The 24514-nt window shown below is 31.3% G+C and overlaps 3 protein-coding genes across 4 annotated transcripts in view; 2 read left to right on the top strand and 1 right to left on the bottom strand.

The window, feature by feature from the left end:
- LOC133194465 (uncharacterized) overlaps positions 1–20982 on the top strand; it is a 92960-nt gene extending 71978 nt beyond the window's left edge. For both annotated transcript variants that reach the window (XM_061330420.1, XM_061330419.1), the window contains 3 exons: positions 2793–2831; positions 20480–20542; positions 20791–20982. In XM_061330420.1, the coding sequence (XP_061186404.1) occupies positions 2793–2831; positions 20480–20542; positions 20791–20822 (134 nt within the window). In that variant the 3' untranslated portion in view covers positions 20823–20982. The remainder of the gene's footprint in view (positions 1–2792; positions 2832–20479; positions 20543–20790) is intronic.
- Positions 10317–15260, top strand: LOC133194220 (uncharacterized). The gene is made up of 7 exons (XM_061330223.1): positions 10317–10471; positions 11413–11587; positions 11810–11885; positions 12058–12105; positions 12454–12489; positions 14287–14373; positions 15010–15260. The coding sequence occupies exons 1-7, from the start codon at positions 10317–10319 to the stop codon at positions 15258–15260; spliced, it is 828 nt and encodes a 275-aa protein (XP_061186207.1).
- On the bottom strand, positions 17356–19272 carry LOC133194219 (putative nuclease HARBI1). Its single transcript, XM_061330222.1, has 4 exons — positions 19057–19272; positions 18157–18533; positions 17731–17982; positions 17356–17646 (listed from the first exon to the last, which is right to left on the bottom strand). The coding sequence occupies exons 1-4, from the start codon at positions 19270–19272 to the stop codon at positions 17430–17432; spliced, it is 1062 nt and encodes a 353-aa protein (XP_061186206.1). The 3' UTR covers positions 17356–17429.
- Positions 20983–24514: the final 3532 nt, after the last annotated feature.

The raw sequence follows: 24514 nt of genomic DNA, 5'->3' as shown, positions 1-24514 counted from the left end.
GCACCAACAAATGGATAATCCAAAGACACAAACAGCCTACATCTTTGAACTTTGAGACCAGAAATTTCCTCAAATCTACATATAGCTTTGTTTTCATATTGTCTACCATGCATGATAGGTGAAGTAGAAATTAAATTTGTTTGATATAAACTCGAACAAAGTTTTCGTGTGTCTCTGCGGCAAGTTATTTTTGCAATGTCTCCGAACCTGGATGCTGTTAATCTCCATTCTCTTTCACCAAACCATTGTTTGCTTTTAGTTTGTAACTTTGTAGTTTTCTCTATTGTCTCTGCTTTTTCTGGAGTTACCATATATATAGGTAAACATTCATTTTACACAAAGCTAGTTATTGAGCAATAAGCAATACTGAAATAAAGGATTTCAATTAAAAAATACTTACACACAGTGCTCTGTCTACAATATATTCTGTAAAGGGGAGTTGAAGGTAATCATGATCTCTACTTGCAACCTGAAATAAAAACTATACTTCTTTATTTATTTATTAATATCTATAGAAAGAATTCATTTATTTTTTAAACTGAAACTTAAAAAAATGGAAATTTCTCAGTAGGATATGAATGCCCCACAAAGGTACATTTGTATTTTAAAGTGAAGAGAAATGTGTGATTTTTTTTTTAAATTATATATTAAGAGAAAAATGAGGTGTGTGTGAAATAATTAACAGGGAAGGTCAAGGTGAAAATAATTATGCCACAGTTGATTAGGCTAGCTCTCACCAATATAAGTGTATGAATTTGGTTTATAAATAAATCTTAAACAGTTTCTTTGAAACTGAGTTAAACACAAAGTGTGATGGACCAACAGACGGAAATGACAAACACTATATGCTCCTGCCATATTCATAATGGGGCATAAAAATCCCAAGAAATAAAAAGTTCTTTACCAGAAGACTTGTAGAAGGTGTTGAATATCTCATAGTGATGTCCATGGAAGAGGCAGAACAGTAGTTGACCATGCAATTGTAAACATAACTGGAGTATCCTGTGGCATATCTTTTATACTTTTCCTTCCTTGGGTCTTCAAGCATTTCATCAGAGATTTTTCTTTTCCACGGGATTTTCTCAGCAACCAGTGGCTTACCTGGATGATAAAATTTGAATTTTAATAGGTCTATATAAATTTATGAAAGTCATTTGGAAATCCTCAAATTTTTAGCCCTGAAATCCATTACTGTTAAATATTAGCAGAAAACACATTAAAATAAATGCTCAGTTATCACTATTGTTTAATAGAAGGTTTTCAGTAATATACAAACCTTCATACATTTTCTTAGGCACATGGAAGTTCTGTAGATTTTCTGTACATCCTTTCATTACAGAAATCTCCCCCTTTTCGATGAATGCTGCCACCATCAACAAAACAGCTCCAATATGCTTGCATGTCCCATGGGGCCCTTTCCCAGCTGGGCACTGACAATGTGAATTTAAGGGTTCCCCATGGGTTTTTCCGAGCCTAATCTTAAAAATATATGAAACCTGTAAGACAAAAAGAGAAGTGTTAAATAAAAAAATATGGTAAGACTAGGTAAAGGCAGGGACTTATATTATATAGGTCCCTGGTAAAGGTAACATTTTTTTAATTACATGTATAAGACTTTTGTATATTATTTATTAAGTTTGCACTAGATGCACAACTAATTATGAATGGTTCTGACTATTTTCAGTCTTTATTTACTGAGAAAGAGAGTAAATCATTGTAATACAGATTCAATACTGATCAGATTTGAAGTAGCCAATTAAGGAAAAAATAAAACCTTTTGTTTCATAGCTTCACCAACTATTCCAGACAGGTACACATCATCCAAGACACACACACTGCAGGCTAAAATTCTGTTACCCTTCAAAAGATCTTTTCCTTTCTCCAGGGCCTTAATATCTGATGTCATTTGTTTATCTTTTAATAAGTAAAAATTATAATATATATGGGTTTTTTTTACATTGTCAATAAAAAACCTAAAGTGATATTAACAGATTGCTTCATTAAAGAATCATTCTGTACAAGAAATAGTTTTCAATCTGGGTAACTGATAATTTTGGAAATAGTAGTCTGTGTTCTTGTCGCAACTGCTGGAAGACGCATGTAGGCCAAAACACATCTACTTGTTCGGGTATTACAACAGGGTCTTGTCTAAAATTCTTGTTCCGGTCGTATGCTTCAAGCCTGCATTATTGAGTATTGAAAAGAGTGTAAGCGCAACTGAATCATCTTCATTATCACTAAATAAACCAGGGGAAAATGTATTTGATTTTGCGCGAGTGCTATATTAACACAGGTCGACTAACTGAGTAACTTGGTATGCGACAACATTGTTTACGTATGGTGAAGGTTTATTTCGACCTGTAATATTATTTTTCAGTTATAAATATATCATATCTTTGAAAAAAATACTCTTACCTTTCAATTAAATCAATCTTTCTCCAAGTAGTCACGGCGCCTCTTTGTGAAAGTTCACATTTTAATCGCGGTACCGTCCAGTGTTTGTAATTATCCGCCATGTTAGTTTTCTATACCCCTCGCGCGCCACTTAGCGAGTAATGACGACGGCGTAAACTATTCCTGAGTTCAACCCCTAGCGAGCGTGGTGAAATTTTCTCTAGAAAAGGAACCTGTACACTATTCTACGTAGTATGCTTAGGCTATATAAAGCCATTGCATACTATGCAAAAATATTCAAACCTTATCTGGTTAGCGTTATATCTAAGAAGAATTCGATTTATTGGATCCTACATCTACAATTGTGTTAAACATTATTTTATAATGTTACATTTCAGGTATCACGGAGGCACTGCAACAGTTAAAGATTTCCAATGGTAGGGATAAAGCTCTATTTCGCTCTTATTATTAAAAGGAAAATATGAATGCTTATGATGGGTATTCTTGATTTTCATTTAAACAGTATTTCAAACAATAATTTATTATGTTATATACTTGTTTTGAATTGGCAACTGGCAATAATTCAGTTTCTGTATGTATTATCTTTGATAATACCACCAAAACCACTGCATGTAATATATGAAGCCCGCTTTTGATGTATGATGATTTATTTTAATCATTTTTTCCCTTTAATGAAGACAGAGATTTGAAATCCCAATCAGCATTTTCTCTGTCGTTCTAAACAACAAAGATGCAAAAGTTCAACACTATACTGCATGCTTTGAAACTTGTCAATACCAAGAGCTTGTGTTCTATAGTACTTGGAAAGTGCTGATAGAATCGAATGGTTCTGATTGACAATATCTATGTAGTTCAGGTCTTCCAAAAATCTGTTGGAATACCCATGAGTGCCAATTGCGCCCCCTTATTAGCAGACCTATTCTTGTATTCATATGAAGCAGAATGTATTCAAAATCTTCTACATGAGAAGACGACACTTACTGTGACCTTCAACTCGATATTTATATATAATTTATATACAATCAATTAACAATAGTTACTTCCATTCATATGTCGACTCGAGCTATCCCAGTGAACTTGATATAAAAGATTCCACAGGATCTGACACATCTGTTTCATATTTAGATATTTTACTAGAAAAAAAGACATGAATGGTAACCTAACAACAAAACTTCTGATAAACAGGATGCCTCCTTTTTCTCAATCGTCAACTTCACTTAATTTGGTATACATCTCGCAGTTGATTCGATACGCAAGAGCATACTCTACGTACCAACAGTTTCTAAAACAAGGCAAGGAAAAAAGTTGATGAAACAACGTAAATTTGTTTAAATAAAAGTTGAAAGTCTTCTAAAGTTTACTATAGAAAAAGAGAAAAACAGCATCAGGTATAGGTCAGTACAGGGTGGGCTCAATAAATACTTCAAAAGATCATCAAAAATAAGAAAAGGAAGAAAGGCAGCTTCTTTATATTTTATAATCCTCAAAGTATTCATTGTTGACCTTTAAACATGTCTTAGAACTTTGTTTCGATGACCTGAACACAACAACATATTCTTTTTGGGGTAGCTCAAAATGAAAGCACTCCTCAGGTCAGATCAAGAATTTGTGTAATCTTCTTTTGATTTTCTTTTTTGAGTTTGTGGAATAGAATATGAGGTTTTAGAACCTTTCGTTAGTGGAAAAAAAATTCACGGCTTCTACATTTATTATGATGCACTTTATGTTGTTTTACTTATTAAACGTCCCTCGTAAAGTGACTCAAGGGATTAAAAACGATGTAGAAATAGCGAATATGATTACTATGACAAAATAATTTGAATATAAGGGTGAATTAAATAAAAATTACCAAACACATATTTATCGATCTGCACTAAAAATACAGGCAATGGGAATACATTTCTATGTCTCAGCATATGTCTTTAGATAGTGTCTAAATACCAAATATATCATTGATATCTAAATTCACAAAGACGTTATGCCCAAGAATGATGCAAAAAAATGTCAGGAGTTTAACACTTTTTGTGACATTTGAAAATTCAATAATTTTTGAAGATCTGTGAAATTAATAATAATGGTTTATGTTGGAAATAAAGACTTTCCTGATAATACTCAAAGTATTGAGATTTAAATTTAGCTACATAGACTGTAGCAACTTTTGATTGACCAAGTTGTGGTCATAGCTGATGTTGAAAAAAAAGTTATACCAAGTCAGGAGTGCAGTATATGAAAATTAGTGTTGCCAAAAAACACCGATTTAAAAAGGTGGAAGACAGTTAAGTCAAAAAAGAATTTTGAAAGTGTAAAACAATAACTGATACACAATTTAAAACTTAAAAAATGTTATATAAGTCACAAGCAGCATTAATGAGAGTCAAGTATCTGTGCATACTCAATAATGTCAGGAGTGCATCATTTGATGTTTTTCTCCCCAGCTTAAAAAAAATCTTTTATCGGTATATGAATCTCTGATTTCTATTTTTGAAGATAAAACACAAAGAACATTTTTACCAAAAACATTTATCAATTACAGGGTTTCAGATCTATATTTCTATGTTCAGGAGTGCAACACATTCAGGTTATATAATGAAAAAGACTTCTATTCTTGCTAAGAAATATTTTTTAATTAATAATGATCTTTTTGAATAATTTCATACTAAATTATTGACATTTTTAATATTAAAATCCTTCTTTTTTTATATTATAACTTCAGATGTGTTTTTATCTTTTGTTTGATTTTTTATGAATGTAAAATAAACAGACTGAAAAATTGCTATGAAAATTAAGTAATTCCACCTCAACTACACTGAAACAATTGAACAAGTTTTGATGTAATTTTTGCTTCACAATTCTACTTTAAAGACTCCCAAGCTCTTGATCAGGAGTGTAAGATATATGTTAGAATAATTGCTGAGCAAATATGAATAAACAAAAGAAAAAATTGATGAGTAGAATGTTTCTGGTTGACCTCCGTTGCTAACAGTGTTTGTCCCGTGAAAGAAAATATACTATATCTTCCAAATATATATTGACATAGATAGGGAATAATTCAAAACATGAAGCCAAGTTTATATACTTTCATGTGTTTGAATGATGAAATATTGGACTATAAATATTGCAAAATTTCGTTACCACTTAAATTTGCCAACACTTTATGAATGTTTGTGTTCTATGGTTTGAATATTTAATTTTACTGCAGTCAGGAGTGCAATAAAACCGTTTTATAATTATCAATGATCTTCATCTATCTTAACTAAAAAATAAATTGCAAAAATTGTTCGATACTATTTGATGTTTAAAACATTATGTCTATCAACTAATTACAGACATTTTACAGTTCATTTAAAGAATAGTTTTCATCAACTATCACATATTTTTAAATAAATAAATAAATATATATATATATATATATATATATATATATATATATATATATATATATATATATATATATATATATATATATATATATATATATATATATATATATATATATATATATATATAAAGACTCCCTTTTGACACTCTGACTACAAATTGATATTAACTGTGCATCTTTCATCTCTCTGAAATTTTCTGGATATTAAAACAAATACTCTGGATGCATTCTTTTTTTTTGTAGCCAGTTAAAACATTCACTAGGTCTATACTAGTTTTTCCAGGTGCGAAACTTAATAGAATGTTGAAAAAGAAACCCCTTCTTCTTTTTGACGACATTTTCAAGCTCTTTATTGTTTGGAACAACATATAAGATTTACGATAAAAGAGCTAGGTTCACTTTATGCATAAAATGGCCCTGTAGATATACCAATTTATTGACTAATACCCCGTGTACCATTTTCAACATTATTATAAAGTAGACACTTAGTGCTTTCAGTTTATACAACAGAATTTCCTTTGAAGAGTCCAGGCATTGAGAAACAGGTTGTGTGAAATTGCAATGTTATTGAATTTCGCAGAAAACAGGTGTTTTTGAGAACCTTCAGCAAAGAATTAAAATATGAGCACACCCCTCGATCCAAAAATTAAAATATGTTTTATAATCTTCATTAACAGTTCTTTTACAATATATTTACACATTTTGGATCGGAGGCTGTGCTGTATATGAAATATTGAAACCTGGCATCATAATTTGGCTATTTTTGAAGAAATATTCAGGATATGTAAATAATGACGCAATTCATGACGACATAATGCATTGACTAGAAAGAAAATTACGTCATTTTCAGTAGATATTCATTCACCAAGTGCTCAAGTAATATTTATTGCCTTGTTGACTAAAACTATACAGTTTTGAATTTTCAGAAATTCACAGGGCCAAAAAAGGCCCTAAGTTGCTCTTGCTCTTTCATAGATCTTACAGAATGGGTTAAAAATTGCAAATTTTACGGAACAATTGTGTCGTACCGCATGGCTGAATAAAAGGGATTTTTATGATGACAAATGCTCATATCAAAAGAGTTTTTCTCAATTACACTCATGTAGAAAAAACGTCATATTTGAGGTTGCGACACCTGAACATACCATTGCTTACAAAATATTAACAATTTATTTAAGAAATGAATTCAATTTTTGAAGATTCGTGAGGACATGAACTACGAAGCTTCACGCCGGCATATTTATTATGAAGCGCTAACGCGCTTCATCAAATATGCCGGCGTGATGCGTTGCAGTTCATATACTTCATGAATATTCAAAAATTAAATTCATTTCTTATATTTACATTATTTTTCTGATGAGTTTCCACAAGTTACGCCATTCAACTGTCATTTTTGAAGCAAAACAGTTTGCACTATAGTTTTGACGTCAAGTACGGTATAATGACGTAACAATGGAGATATTCATGCTCATCCATGGTAGTTCATGAGAAAATGAACATCATTCTAATTTGCAAAGAATCATAAGAAAAAATATTTGGAAATGTAAATATTAAAGAATGAAACTTTTGATTTATGGTTTATTCTGTAGATAGAAAAGATGATATTAAATAAATGTATTAAAATTCATTAATATACCTAAAGCGATTTTAATGTTAGGGCGCTAGTCCACGAACTTTTTTATAACCCCAGTATTGTTTCATATTTCTTTCATATTAAAACTTTTCAAACCAGAATTGAAAACAATAATAATCAAATAGCTAAAAAGCCAATTTTCGATCTAATCATTTATATCCCTGATACCATTTTGATGCATAAAAAACATAATTTCTTTTATATATTTTAGAAAGTCTATTAGGATGTAGTAGTATGTTCTTTTTTCAAATAAAGTTTTACTTTCTGAAACTTTTTTATCCAATTGGCTATTCTATTGAAACTTCAAGAATTTTAACTAGAATGCATGTTCAAAATGATAATATATTTATAAGGGAAAAATATGTTATGGTTAGTTGAATGTTTAAAAAAAATCAGTTTGGTGGTCGTTATTTTTTGATTCACCCGTAGAGTATGATATAAATGAGTAAAACAATAATGTGAAAAGATATGTTATCTTTAGTTTAAAGTCACTGAATACCCTAGACAATGCTTGTAAAATTTTGTTGGAGCAATAGGAATCACAGTGTACGTAAACACAAAGTCTCAAAAAATAAAAAAAAATATTTTAAAAATTAAAATCAATACACATAAAGGTTTTTTTTTTTGTTGCTTAATCATGCAACTCATGGTGCTCCATCCATACTTTTTTTTCACTACAACTTTTGTTCACTATCTTTTGTAAAGAAAAGGAAACCAAAATAGTAAAGAGTTTGAATACTGACTGTGATCTTCTGTTTTGTCATCTATATTGAGAGTCACATATCATCAGCTACGTCAACGTAAAAATTCAGATACCAAACAGTGATTAATTTCATAAATGTAGTAACAGAACGAATTGTGAACTGGGCAAAACACCTGGAAACACCAGAGGTTGTATCAAATGCCAAAGAAGTGTAAGCATTCCCTGTCGACTGGTTACACATCGGTCATGAACCCAATATATTTGGCACAAAAGCAATGACCTAAAATTGTACATGATTGTATAAACATTTTAGACAAAATATGATCCAAGGATGGGTTGTATTTATAAACAAGGCCATTATAAGGACCGTAGAAATTACGAAGGCTTAGGTTTAGGTCAGACGACACGTTCCTCAATATAATATAATTTTTCCAAAGAATTTGTCATTGAAGTACTGCTATTTTAACAACTTTCTACACAAAAAATAGTGTACATTACCAGACATTTGTGCAAGATAACAGAAAGTGGTGTTTCCTTTTTAATCCTATTTGAATCACTCGAATTGTTATTATCACAATTTTTTATGTATTTATTTTCTAAGACATTCTTAAAACATTTTTTGAAATCACAAGATAATATTAATACTACTATAATGAATATTTCTTATATATTACAAGGAAACACAAAACAGACATTTGAGGAACGTGTCATCGGACCTCAAAGAGATTGATGAAATCCTTGTGAAATCAACTGATTTGACTGTAGGTTGCCCCATTTAAAGACTTATCGTATGCTCTTGCGTATTAAATTAATTGGAAGGCCTAAACACTATATGCGGTTGGTGTTCGAATATTACTACATAAATGAAATAATCCGGTTTGTCATAAAGTGTAGTTATTATTTGGAAATCATCGTAGACGGTAGAGCATCCAAATATGTAGGATGTGACAGACTCTGTAGCTTCTTTTATTCTAAACTAACTTGAATATATGGAGTCGACATCTGAATGAAAATACTTGTTTATTGATAAAATGTTGTCGAAAGATCTGAATGCTGAGTTAAAGGCCAAAACAAAAGTTTTCTTCTTCTCGTGAAGAAGTTATTGAATAAAGAACTACTCACGCTAACTCTCGATTCCCGCCTACATTTTAAACCCATTTAATCCAATACTAATCGCAATTTGGCCATAAAATCTTTGTTGGAATGCAAAGAACAGTACAATGGTAATTGACTGATAATTTTAATACAAGTGTTAAATAGTTAATTACCCCTAATTCCAGCTCTTTAAATAAGGGGGTAGACAATTTTTTCCATTGAAATCGGGCTTTAAAGCATCACCACATTTTAAAATATTCTAGGATATGAATAAATGTTCCTTAAATCATTTCTTATGTTTAACCCATATAAAATTAAGCATATATTATTAATAAAATACAATGTTTTAGTTGTAAACCCATTTGAAATTGGTGGAAAAATAAGCATTTTGGTAGGTTTTTTTTGTCTGTAGACATATGTTCCCCCCGTGAAACACAAAAAGGCTTTGGTATGAATTTGTAAATTGACAGTCCATATTACCTTTAAAAAGGACTTTATGTTTCACGGGGGGGGGGGGGGGAGATGTTTTAAAAATAGTTTCCGTTTTCCGTTGATTTCTATAGTGAAAAAAACAAGTTTTACCAAAATTATAGAGTTATCTCTCTTTATTTTCCCAAAAAAGTAATGTTTTATGAAAACTCATAAATATCTATATAATTATGAAAAATCTTTCAAATGTGTTAGCTTTTGAAAATTGACTTGGAGGTAGGCGGGAGAACAATACTATCGTTCACAGTTCTTCTGCTTCACAGGAATATGAAAACAAGTCGCCAATTAATGGGGAACCGTCAGTTCCTATGTGAATTCCAACCGGTTTTCGGAATACCTGTAGACCTTTTCACAAAAATTCTTACGATTTATCGTAAGATTTTGGGTTACGATTCTCTTAAGTTAATTCTTAAGTCAGTTTCACGAACGCATTCGTAAGATCGAAAAAAATCTTAAGATAAATCTTGCGATTTTCGTCTACGACGCACTTAAGATTTCACTTACAAGAAAAAGCTTCCCTGACAACGTACTTTCAATTTCATTTGCTCATGCGTATTGCATACTTCCGTGTTTACATCTGTCGTCTGAGAACTATGTCAATTATGTCGAATTCTAAAAGAAAGCCAAATTGGAGTGGATCTGAAATTGAGGCTCTCGCACAGGCTGTGGCTGAGAATATAAGAACAGTGAAGGGGAAGTTTACCCCCGCCCTGACGCAGGACGTGAAGAATAAGTGCTGGAATGCCATAACGGAACGGTAAGTTGTTACGGTTTCCCCCTATGTATATATATACACTAGCTAAACTAGGACAACTTCCGTTGATCTTTAACAAAGAAGCAATAGACTGGATATAAATGTTGAAGATATTTTTGTTGCACTTTTAGTGCACTGTCCTTAAGAAGACTGACTGCAGAAGGAACAATTTAAAGGGAGTTTTAGACCTTTATTAAATTGTGTGGATGTTATAACAGAAAAAGAATTTCTTCTTCTGTTTTTTTGTTCTTCTTCAAGAAGAAAAAAAAACGACCAAAAATGTTGATCATGTATAGAACCACACGTCAAAATATGAAAGTAGGGGTTAGAAAATGAGAAACTTTATGATGTAAAGATAATGATAATGATATATGAATGAATTTGAAGTAATAGGTATATATGATTCATCTTTAATCTAAAACTTATCTTTCAGCTAGCTTTCCTCTCATTTGAACATGTTAAAAATGTCACATATAACACTTAACTTTGTTATTTCTTTAAAAATGAAAAAAAAAATGAAATATAAATAAATTTAGTTTCATTAAAATGTTAAAATTGTGAAAAGCATGTAAAAGCATGTAAAAGATTCATGAGTATATATCTAATCAGAAAGAAAATCAGTGAGAATAATTTTGAAAATACAAGATTTTAATTTGACCTACTACGGGAAATTTTTGTTTATATTTATAATATATACAATACCAGTAGGTATTCAAAATACAATACCAGTAGGTATTCAAAATACCTAATATTATGCTGTATACCATATATAAATCTCCAAATTGTGTTGTCAATAATCATGAACAAATTCTGTTCAACTTTCCATATTATCCCTCTTTGGTAGCATATAATGGACATATGAAATACATGTATCTATTATTATATCAATCAGTTTTTTTTTAATCATTGATGAATTTTCTAAGTTACTATGTATTTTGCTTTAGAGTCAATGCTGTTAATGACTCTAGAGCAAACAGGGACACTGCAGAAGTGAAAAAGAAATGGCAAGACTTAAGCAGTTTGACTAAGAAAAAGGAGGCTGAGAGGATTAAACATCGCAGAGTTACAGGAGGAGGACCCGCGATGAGTGATCATGATGTAAAGCCATGGGAACAACTGGTAAATTTTTGTACTGCATTTATTCAACACAGTCTGTTTTGAGGTATATTATACTCATATTATTTCAAAAAAACATTCTATAGATGCATTAGTATTAGTATTACATGAATATTATTTAAATAATTATAATCAACACAGTGTATACATTTCAAACTTCATGTATGCACAATGTATAAACTGGCTAATTCAAACAATAACATACATCATTATGACTGCATGTAGATCATTGGAACATTTTCCAAGAGTGCTCTGGAGGGGGTGCAGGGAGGAATCGATACAGGGACACCAACCGAGCGAGGTACATATAATTATATATAATTTTTTCAATTTCTTCTTCATTTTTATGTATCATTAAAAAGGAAACCAAGATAAGTGAAAAAGAATTTCATTAACTTATATTGTGAAATCATAATAATACAATTTACGGGCACAATTATATAATCTCAATTACACTATAATACATTTTACAGAGACATCATACCCTTTTGAAGAAGCTGTTGAAACTACTCCAGCAGTAGGTATGTATATACCCTACCTCAGAGTATAAGTTCTGAAGATATTACTTTTTATCACATTTACCACATAATATCCTGTGGATATCACTCATTGGATATTTTTTCATATCCCACTGCTGTGACGTCACAATGGGTTTTGCATGAAAGTGGTGATTAGAAGTAAAATAATGTGGATTCATATGTTAAAACACTTAACAGTGTAAAATATTGATAGTGATGTAATTTTATTTGATAGTTAGACAATCTGAATACAGTAGGCTTATCTAATATGTATAAGATAACTGTTATTATACAATTGCAACAGATGGACTGTAATAAGTAATATTAATACTGCAATTCATGTAATTTTAGACACTTGTGAAGAAACAAGTGAGGAGTTTGAGACAGGTAATATATATTAATTCATTATTCATCCACTGAATAAATAATTATGAAAAGTGGTTTTAATAAGGTGTCATTTTTAAACATCTATCGGGATATAAATATGGGTTGGTTTCGAGATCAAATTCCATAAAGCCCAAAGGGCTTTATGGTAAATTTGATCTCGTACAAACCCGTATTTATATCCCGATATATGTTTTAAAATGACACCTTATTACTTATATTTACATTTGTGACTGATTTATAATACAATTCTGCATAATTTTTCACTCTAACTTATGAAATGTTTTATTTTTCAAATCTTAAAGGCACAAGTTTGATCGCGTCGACCCTTTATGACGTCACCGAGAAATTATGTCGAACATTTATGACGTGAGAAACCTGTGTTTATACAGTGATAGATACAAGTTGCTTAAACAGTGTTATATAAAAGGGAACATTTGGAAATGTAAATATTATACAAATATTGACTGAGGTTGAGGGCAACATTGATTTTGTTAGCCTCCAAGGGATGAAATATTGCCTGACGCAGAGCGGAGGGCAATATTTTCATCTCGAGGAGGCTAACATAATCAATGTTGCTTGAAAACACAGTCAATAATTGTTTTGTTATATGAAAAACAAATCATTCAAATGGTATTCTGTTTTAAATGAATTATCTGCAACTTGACTGTATACTAGTGATACAGAGTCTTGCCTTGATTGTGTTACTTGGCTTTTTAATTGGGACGCTATGTTTTTGGAAGTCTCGACGGTATCATAACGTCACAATAAATCAATCTTCTAATCAGAATCCAAATCAATAAAAATGTGGGGAAACTCTCTTTGCCGGTCAATAGTGAAAATTAAATGACCATCAATATTTTTCGTCAGAGATTATATCAATTTTGTTGACTGTTTCTGTATATAGAAAATATATATATATATATATATATATATATATATATATATATATATATATATATATATATATATATATATATATATATATATATATATATATATATATATATTACATTTTCAACAGTGAAATACTGTGATTTATTTATTGAATAAAAGTGATATTCTCTCACAGTGTGAAAGGATACCAAAATGATATTCTCTCACAGTGTGAAAGGAAATCAAAGTAAGTAAAAATAATTTCTGGACTGTAATAAGATAGAGATAGTAACTTGTTAGAGCTAAAACTGCAAATTTCTTCCCAAATATGTTGCTGAAAACCATGCTATGTAATGTTTTCAATCTCAGAACTGCTTATCTGTGACGTCTCAACCGCTCAACTATGACGTCAAGCCTATGACACTTTGTAAAGAAAAGACATAGGCAAAGGGGAAATCAAAGAAAATGTAATAAACAGAAAATTCAATGTTTTGTAGATGAATATGGAATTTATTTCACTCGTGAGACAGGATTTTTTGATATTTTCACTCGTGCTTTGCACTCGTGAAAATATCAAAAAATCCTGTCCCACTCGTGAAATAAATTCCATATTCATCTACAAAACATTGAATATCCCCTATATATATATATATATATATATATATATATATATATATATATATATATATATATATATATATATATATATATATATATATATATATATATATATATATATATATAATTATTATATATATATATATATATATATATATATATATATATATATATATATATATATATATATATATATATATATATATATATATATATATATATATTTTATTACGTATTTATATGTAATAATATATATATTACGTATTTATATATATTAGTGATAATTCATCTCTTTTATTTATTTAGGTATTTTTGCAAATTCTCTACCCTCTGCAGATGGAGCAGCTGCATACCCGTCCATACAGAATAAGAAAAAGAGAAAAAATCCTCAAAGTAAGTATGGATATTAATCTGATGATGAAGTTGGTATTTTTGTTTAAACACTGGTTTTTATACCAGTAGATTAAACTCATCTGAACAAGTTTAAGTGTGCAGTGCACTTTTCTGAAAGTTTTTCAAGTTTGCTCAGGTGATGGACCATAGCTCAAACCATTGGATACACTGTATCCAGTTTGAGATAACAAGGCTTGATTGTACATGTGCTCTTTGTCATATACAGTTGAACTTTGGTATGTTGAACATTGATATTTCAAATACCTTGCATGGATATGCTGAAATCATTTGGAAGTCCAAACCATTTTTCTGTGATTTAATTAACCTTTAATATTTTGAAAGCTCAGATGTCTTGAAGTTTTTTTCTCAGTCCAATAGAGTTCAAGTTAACCAGATTTAACTGTAATTATTCAATTGCTTGAAGTTGTGTGGATTCTAGTTTTTCCACATTAAGGACTCTGACTCTAAGCTTAAATTGGGGATCATCTTAGTCACATTGAAACTGCATGAGTAAGTTGTATAGATTCAGTTTTGATTAATCATATCCATTGGGCTAATGTTAGGCCATAATATGAGGTTAAAATTTTCATGGCATTAAAGAGGGGAAAGAATCTCATTAAGTTATCTTTTTCACAGGTAATGATAGTTGCAAATATGACATCAGAAGAGAGTTTCTTGATGGGGAGAAAGAAAAGAATGCGGTCCTTGAAGAGTACAGGAAGAAGAAGATTGCCTTAAATGAGAAAATTATTGAGCAGCAAAGTGAGATGATTGCATTGCAGAAAAGGACAGCAACAGCTTTAGAAGTTATAGCCTTAAGATGTGAACATACAGTGCAACCATCATCACCATTTTCAGTTTCACCTATCATTCATTTTAATACATAGTTTGATGTCTTAAATGTCATATATTTTACAGTTATGGATCTTTTCCATGGTGAATATGGTTTGTTACATGTATTCATCAGAGAAATATAAATATTGACTGTATTATAACATAGCCTAGATTTTAATAACAAGGCAAAACAGAGTGTGTGACAATAGCATTTTTATTAACAAATTTCTGTTGCAGAAAGATTAAAAATGTCCAGATTACAAGTTGTAAATTCCATTTCTTATCTCTATAGATTTATATAGGAACTATAAATAGACTGTGAAATAATATTTTTCACATTATGGTATTTTTTTTACAAGGGCAAGTACACAATTTATGGATACATATATTTTCAATCTTTGATCACTGAGAATATTTACCATTTAGGATAATAGAATTGAATGCATAGAACTAATACTAATACTAAGGTAATTTGTATGAATCAAGTATCAATTTCAAACTGTACATGTAGGAATATTTTATGCCAAGAGAGATATTCACTGCAAAGGTAAATTTTCAAATCATATGTGTGATTATTTATAAGTATTCTGTTTTAATTTGGATAAGAGTGTTGTGTCTGATTTATGTTGTTGCTCTCCCTTTGCTGCAGTACAGTTCTCTCATATTTTCCTATTCCTTATATAAACGCATGGAAAATTATTATGTACATCATTGTATGTTAATTTTAAATACTGTCTATTTCAAGGGGAAATATCTTTTATCTTAATGTGCTTATTTTAACACTTCTACCTCAAATCCAATGCAAGTGTTCTAATTTAAAAAGTTATGCCCCTTATTAGCTCATCTGGGCTTTCTGAGGTAGTGTAGATTCTAATTGCTCAAACCATGGCCCCTAGGGATAGGGTGGGGTCACAATAGGGAATTCGAGTTTTTGCATTGAAATACATAGGAAAAATCTTCAAAGATCTTCTCAATAACTACTTGGCCAAAAAAGCTGAAACTTAAGTGGAAATATCCTGAGGTAGTTTAGATTCTAAATTGTTCAAATAATATGTCTCCCGGGGATAGGGTGGGGCTACAATAAGTATTACAAAAGGGAGACTCAGATGAAGAACAGCAGCAGGACCATAGTTACTCAGGTGAGCATTGTGGCCCATGGACCTCTTGTAGTTAATTAAACATTGTACATGTTACAAATTTTCTGAAATCCTATTTTTAAAAATGATAATTTTTTCACTTGTTTACCATTCTCATTGGTTGTTGAGGTTTAGAATTTAAAGAGGTGCTCAGGGTAGCTATTTCTTTGCAGTAAATGGTGAGAAATATTTTTAAAAATATATTGTTCTTTTACAAAATTGATTAAAACACTGTTTTAGGATAGTTCCATGTATGTGAGCTCTTTATTTGTAATAATCTTGAAAACAACACCAATCCATGCTCATCAATACATAGAGATACATGTAATAAAAGCTTTGGTAAATTTAAATACAAGTGTACATACATTGTACTTTTATTAAATCAATCTCATGTTGGAATATTTCATTGTAGTGTTCAGTACAGTTTGTACATAGGTATTCCATTGCTGTATATATTTGATTAATTTGTGAGTGGAGAAGAATAAGTTTATGTTTTTGTGTTATTTAACTTTCATTGTAGTGTTCATTGTTGTACATTTGTACATATGTTAAGGTATTCTAATGTTGTACATATTTGATTAATTTGCGATTAGAGAGGAATACCAAAATCTAAATTATTTTTGCAACTGTTGATGAGAAACTATATTTTAAAAAAGCACAGTGAAAATAGTTCAATCTAAGATATGAATTAATGTACATTATAAATAGATAGAGAAAAAAATCTTAAATTTATACAAAAAATACTTAATACCATTATTATTATATGTAGAATCGTGTTATACATGTACATGTAATAAACAGCAGCAACACACACACACACTATTTTGAAATGTAGACCATCATACAGGGTTCATCATATTTATGGTTCATTCATATACATGTACAGATTTATTTCTTGCTATTGGATAAAATGATTTTCATATACACTAATGATTTATTTATAAAAAGAGCTTAATTTTTATTTGATATTTATTGCTACTGATGTTCCACTAAAATAATTCCACAAAAACAGATTTTATTGACAATACAGTATATTAAAATAATTTACAATTTCATTAATTGACTTTGTATGTTATGTTTTCTCCCCTAAAATCTCTGTGAAACTGTTTGTCTCACCCCATAGCCATCATTGGCATTTCCTTGGTACACAGTGTTGTCATGGAGGATTGGGATTGGATCATCAGCAGCTTGGAGAGGGAGTCTTTCATTGATTGCTTTGTTATGGAGCCTGAGACAGCATTCTATAATTTTTATACTCTTAGATGCTGTAAACTGTAGACTCCCTCCTGTTTTGTGCAGGCATCTGTGAGAAGTAGTGAATTATTATCATAAAATAAGTAAATAGTCACTTGAAGTAGAGGAAAGTCAATGTCATAATTCCACAAACCTAAATCTGCACTTGAGCACTCCAAATGCTCTCTCTACTGTATTCCTGGTTGAGGCGTGGGCCTGGTTGTACCGTTGTTCTTGGCCACCTTTAGGATTGGTAAAAGGGGTCAACAGCCACTTTTTCAAGGGATATCCCGAGTCACCCAAGATCCATCCATTTACTCTTCCCATTATTTGGGGTACAGATGAATTGGCTAAGACAAAGGAATCATGGGTTGCCCCAGGCCACTTCACCACAATATTGGTAAAACTGAAAGAATATGGAACTAAGTATATAGAATTAAAAATTAGAACTACAAGATTAAAATTTGTGGTTTTCTCCCTATTTTTCCAAGGATTGATTGATTTTTTTTTTCCTTGAGTTAAAGTCAATTAGAGGATGAACTTAAGATGTCCATATATTCTGCAATTAATATATAATTACCGAAGGTCTGCGTCCACAACTCCCTGCACGTTTATTGAAGGGAAACCCTTACGGCAGATGAAGTTGGGTTCCTCATCTCCAGACATGCCCTGTATGGGTATCAAAGTGCCATCTATAGCACCAACTACATTAGGGAAGTGTGCAATCTTGTAAAATCCATCCTTGACTCTATTTAATTCATCCTGTGTGTTGGGAAAACTGATGTTGTCAAGGTGCTCACTCAGAGCCAGGCAGACGGAATGTAATATTCTTGATGCTGAGGAAACAGAAATTCCATGGAGGTCAGCCACTTCTGATAAGTAGTCCCCCTTTGCTAAAAAGCGCAATGTGATTAACACATTAAAGAATAAAAAAAATATTGTGATATATACAGTATACTTGGAATAAAGTGTTCATAATACATTAAAATATTTTGATTTTTGCGTAATTCCCCATTTCAAATTTATCTGAGGACAGTTTTACATTAAGAACAGCTAGGAGTACATGTGATTAAACTAAATTTTAAAAGGAATTCATATACACAGATTATGCTGGGAAAAATATCTGCAGTGTATAGTACATGTATATCTATATAAAAGTATTAAAGTTATACTTTTAAAAAACTTTGAAATATATGTTGGAGAGAGATGATAGAAAAAGACATTACAGATTTTCACATATGTTCTATTTTTACAGGTGAGCATTGTAGCCAAAACGCCATAGGCCTCTTCTTTAAAGTTAATGAAAGTATAATAAATAAGCTGCTGCATAGTCTCTTAAGTATACATTAGCTTATAAGCTAAAATATTCATATAGGAATATAGAGCAAAATCACTGGGTGCGAAAAATAGACATAGTACAATATTAATAGGAACCGTTAGCTCTCTTGGATATAGAGATAAAAATACTGTGAAAACTTACTTGTATGTGAGCAGGAATTGCAGAAGACTGGGAGGTAGGGTGTTGTATGGCGTTTTTCGTTAAATTGGTTAGTTCTAAAATAATTTGTCTTGGGAAACGGTATCTGGCAATCAATTCGTCGTCAGTGAATTTGTCTAGTGAGTCTATTCGGTCGCAAAACACCCTCTCCCGACGAAATGCTCGATCATTTTGGAATAAGAAAATAAAAGCAGCCATTTTTGTTTATTTAAGACAAATCTTACGATAATATTTTGCTCTTACGAATTATTTATCGCACTTACGAGAGGGTTAAGGGTCTCGTAAAGTTACTACAGATTTTACACTTAAGAATCTCTTAAGAATTTTTGTGAAAAGGGACAAAATCGTAAGTTTTCTCTTACGATAGAAATTAATCGTAAGAATTTTTGTGAAAAGGTCTACTGGTCTCCAGAGATTACATAAATGTTGTCAATGATGAACTCGAGCCTCTTTTTTGATATAAAGTTAAGAGTCCTTGTATTTCGAATCAGAATGATTTTTAACAAGGCAATCGTGTAGAGGACTAATCACAAGATATGGAAATTTAGTTCCATTTTAATTTAGGAAGCAATTTACAATGATGTCAAAAATCCTCCCTGAATATGTTTTGAAAGAATTTCATCCTCAGAAAGGAAACGTTGGAAATAAGTTGGATAATCCCTATTAAAATTTAATCGAGGTTGAAACGATTGTAATAATGAGCTAAGACTATGTTGTTTCCTGCCAGGTGGGACTAGTACAAATTTATCAAGTAATTAATCCAATTCCTTAGAGATTTATGAATGACTGACGACAGAAAGATATATGGTTTTCATACTACCCCTTAGCGGCTTTAAATGAGACTTTAACATCCAACTAATACTTTTAATCCACTCTGACACAGCTTTCTTTATCATGTATGGCCCACCTCCTGGTTTTATCTAATAGTATATCTATAATAGCTGAAAACACTGTGAAGCATTATATACCTACTTGCTTTTATGTCAGCTATTGAATGTATGTCAGCTAAGAGGTGGAATAAAAGTTAAAGAAAAATTTTAAAGTTCAAATTTATTTTCTTAATTTTGTACTCTTTTAATGCTTAAAAACTTTTGATATGTTTAATAATATAACAATTAGAATTAAAAATTTGTTAAAGTAAATTCTGTTGCTATTAGTTTCATTTTCCCTGGACTAAACTTACTATTTCGCGACTCTTTATCTAGTACGTTACTGTTGATAAGACAACGAAAATCCGTCATGGATCAAGTTATTTTATGACAACTGTGGACACCCATAGGATGAATATATATCTGCCATTCAGTCACCTTCCCAGACCTTTCACTGACAACTCACACGATACATTTCTCCTGTGACAAATGCGTTTCCGTTCATATCAGTTTATATTAGAATTATATTATTTCAGATAAAATACTTACAAGATTGATTGCTATTCCCGCTGTCATTTTGATCATTTATGGCATAAAAGGTGAGAATACACTTGTAACAACAACATTGTCAAAACGTTTTCATGGCCAAATAACAACAAAATATTATCATACCTCCTCAGTCATCAATGTATCGTTGCAATTTAATCATGCATTATTCATAATCTTAACACAACACAATGATAATTCCTAAATTTGTAACATTCGAATAAATGTCACAACAGTCACACATTTAATTGCACGATTGTTTAGTTCAATTTTGTTGTACTATTTTGACCATATCTTGTAGAATTCCTGTCAAAACGTCGTAGGAATACCTAGAAGATAGAAGAAGTGATGTCCCTATTCGCGAATTGCTTTTGAAAACAAAGTGGCAGAAATGATTTTTTTTTATATAATAAGGGATCGGCAATAGGGTTTTTATTTGTGTGTTGACTAATCGACTAATTGATGTGTAGATTTCATTTTCACCCTAAATATAATAAACATATAATATATATTTAATTGGGGGGGGGGGGAGGGATATGGTTTTATTAGTTTAGTATTTGTGGATGTACTTGATTTCTCAAGTGTGGAAACTATCTTTTGATGCTAAATAAGTAGTGATGTCTAAAGCAATTATTATACATCTGCCTGTCTAAAACACCCTCTAGCTTGTAACTGATGAACACTTATCACATTCGTTGTATAGTTTGTTATTATAGATATGTGTAACTATTACAGAATGGTTTAATTTTCATAGTGTGCATAACATATTATCACTGTGCATATTAATCAAAGAGTACGACAGCTTCGAAATTTGATTTTATGAAGAAAAACGTAAGATACTGATTGTGCACACAAAGTGTCTTGATTATATCAAAATTTCACCCACAGTAGACGACTGATAGGATAAGTTACGCTAAACTGCACAAAACTTCTGTAACTTTTTGTAAGACGGCATTTTTTGTGAATTTATTTAGAAAAAGGATTGTCTGGTAAATTTATGTTAGCTTCATAAATATAAAGTATTGTACTTATTGTTTTATTTATTGTTTAACTACCGATGTTGCAACCACTGTTGAAATAACGACCACTATTGAAATAATTATTTCAATAGTGGTTGAGAGTGCATTTCAAACCAAACACAGGTTGTAACCACTATTGAAATAACGTTCACTATTGAAATAATTATTTCGGTAGTGGTTGAGAGTGCATTTCAAGCCAAATACAGGTTGTAAGCACTATTGAAATAATGTTCACTATTGTTTTCCAAATAATTTCATCAAACTCTTGCAAAATTGATGTAGTGGAGGAAATATAGAAAGAAAATCTACATTTACAATAAATTGCATTAAATCTATTTACAGGAGATTTATTTACCTTTTCTTTTTTTAAAAAAAAACTTTTTAAACTCTATGTTATCTTAGATAATCTATATGCATAATGCCATACAATAACAATACTTAATTAACACAGACATTTGTAAGCACTTCTTTCTAATATTCAAAGGAAGTAAATTAAACCTCCACTTTAAACTATTGAAACTTTTTCCAAGAGTTGTCCAGAATTACAGAACCCGCTGTCTTTCCTGTATATTTCTTTGGTTTTCAATTATAAGAAAATAATCAATTTTCTAATTTGCATTACATCTATGAAATGTGCAGCATTTTTTATTGAATTTCTATCTCGCCAAATATCCTCTAGTTCATAATCTCTTAGAAATTGATTGAGGTCATCTTTGCTAGGATCATCTTTAGCTGGGACTGCATGCCTATCCATATTTCCATCTATTGCGCAGATAGTCACCACATACTATCCTATAATCCAAATTTTTATTGTATTTATCATAAGGCATATGTCTACATGTATTTCCCGTTCATTTCACATCATTAATTTCTAATTCATTTTATTTCATAAATAAAATCCCAATAACACGTGATTCACTAGACCAATTATCCATATAGTTTATATGGTATAATTTCTTTTCATGCCATATTATACCATAGATGCAAAAAATGAAGCAAAAACAGGGTCTCTTTAATTCAATTTTTAACAAAGGACAAGGTATGGTAACGGCCGAATCTGGCCCATTATTTGATGTAAAAGTCAGAACACAGTTAAAATTGTGATAGTTTGTAATTGAGAATAAAAATGATGTTTGTTTTAAAACCAGCACTAATTTTGATTCAAAGCTTACACGGGGGCAACAAGAGGGTGCAGAAGTAGGACATTTTCCCAAATTTCCTCAATTCTGGTCGAATTTCGTCAAATTTGAGACACTTTACACTTTGAGAAAGATAGAGCACACGCTTGTCTATCTAAGATTTTTATACATAAGATGCATCTGATACTATTGTATGAAATATATTAATTTGGTAAGCTTGTGCCCTATGTTTTCTGATCCAAAATGTGCTGTAAAATCGATGAAAATGTGCATAAAAATGAGAAAATTCGTAAATTATATATTTTCTGACCTTCCTGTGACCTCTGTGTATCCTATAACTTAGAACCAATACTCATTTTGTGGCAGGGGTGGCAACAGGTTTTTAATTGATAAACTATTGCACCATTCTAAAAGACACCCCAAATAAGGGGCCAAAAAGGGGTCTTAGCCTATCTTGTCCTTTAACTTTTGTACCACAAATAAACAAATTTATCTGAATTTGTTTACAGTCAAAACAAATCTTAGGATGCCTGAACGTTGTTCATAAAGGCAACTTTTAGATTAATTTCCAAATTTAAATGTGAAACTAAACTGATTAAACCCACTTTTCAACTGGTTCAGAATTTCTGTTGCCGGAGTTTCCGATGGACCCGCATTACATTTCAGATCAACAGAGGAATCTGGTAGCCTTGCCAAGCTGGGTATCACATCCACATTATAATTTTTTTACCGGAACTACATGTAGCATTTTGAACGCACAAAGACGAATCTTCAATAATTTTCACTTTTTGTTAGAACAGGGTGGTTCAAGAATATTCGGCAAATCTCTCAGCTGGTCGTTAGACACACGCTTGTATTTTCGCACATCGTTTAAACTTCTATGCCCGGTCCTGCTCATGATTTGTTGCTCGTCTAAACTGCTCAGGTACAATTGGGTCGCACATGTTCTTTTACCCGACTTATTTGTTAAGTTTCCCTCTAAAACTGTTTTTCAGCACATTTCTTTCTTTAAGTTTTCAAATCTATTCACGCAATTATTTTGCTTGGAAAATTTGAGTGTTCCAGAAGAAGGGCGTTTGTAGAATTTCCCATCTTTGTCACCAACAAAATCAATGTAAGTAGTGTACAAACGGACAAGATTTTGGACACTGTCCTCGGTGGTAACATAATGTTTTTGTGGTCAACATTGCGATGTTTCAACCCTTTAAAGGTTTTGTTTGCGAACTGTATGAACTTGCCAGTGTCGTCCTCGCTTATTTCAAACTGAGAAATATCAAGGTCGTGATGCTCATCTCTACCCCTCAATCCAAATAGTTTGCAGTTATAGAAAAAAATGCCTCGCTGGATTCATGACCAATCTCACCGGATGTCCAAAGCCTTTCTTCCTGTTTGCGGCTTATTGGGTCTGCTTGACGCACAGTTGAACCATAACCTATGAAAACGAGCAGATAATACAAAACAAAATGGAGAGAGAAGAGAGAGAGAGAGCAAGCGTCTGTTTGACAATTTGACAAAACATTTAAACTAATAAAAGTTATAAATACAATAACCTTTAGGTGTTAAAAACTTCTTCGAAATCTGATAAAACGGTTATCTTTTTCGTTCATAAAGTTTAGGGTATTTCCATTTTCTCGCTACAGCGCAGAATGCCTGTTGTTAAAAGGTAGAGCGATTTGGGAGGGTAAAAGTCCCCATCACGTTTCCTTACTTCAACTATGAACCTCGACAGCCATCTGTTTATGTCATCCACGGAAAAATGGTCAAAAGAATATTTTCAAGAGCAGCATTTCGTGAAATGTGCCAATTATTAAACACACGAACTGCCCATGCTGTACTCTTCTTAGTGTTGCCCTGAGTTGTCCCGGAG

The sequence above is a fragment of the Saccostrea echinata genome, unplaced genomic scaffold (assembly GCF_033153115.1).
Source record: "Saccostrea echinata isolate AGI-Se365-2 ecotype Australia unplaced genomic scaffold, CSIRO_AGI_Sech_v1 ptg000029l, whole genome shotgun sequence".
Lineage (NCBI taxonomy): Eukaryota > Metazoa > Mollusca > Bivalvia > Ostreida > Ostreidae > Saccostrea > Saccostrea echinata.
This window is presented reverse-complemented; position numbering and strand designations above follow the sequence as displayed.

Bases quoted from the DNA above. Each gene is read 5' to 3' on its own strand.
- LOC133194220 (XM_061330223.1), top strand. From the start codon at position 10,317: ATGTCGAATTCTAAAAGAAAGCCAAATTGGAGTGGATCTGAAATTGAG. The intron at 12,106-12,453 runs GTATGTATATAC...ATGTAATTTTAG, and splicing joins TGAAACTACTCCAGCAGTAG to ACACTTGTGAAGAAACAAGT. The intron at 12,490-14,286 runs GTAATATATATT...TTATTTATTTAG, and splicing joins AAGTGAGGAGTTTGAGACAG to GTATTTTTGCAAATTCTCTA.
- LOC133194219 (XM_061330222.1), bottom strand. From the start codon at position 19,272: ATGGCTGCTTTTATTTTCTTATTCCAAAATGATCGAGCATTTCGTCGG. The intron at 18,534-19,056 runs GTAAGTTTTCAC...CTTTATTCCAAG, and splicing joins CAATTCCTGCTCACATACAA to TATACTGTATATATCACAAT. The intron at 17,983-18,156 runs GTAATTATATAT...ATATTCTTTCAG, and splicing joins GTTGTGGACGCAGACCTTCG to TTTTACCAATATTGTGGTGA.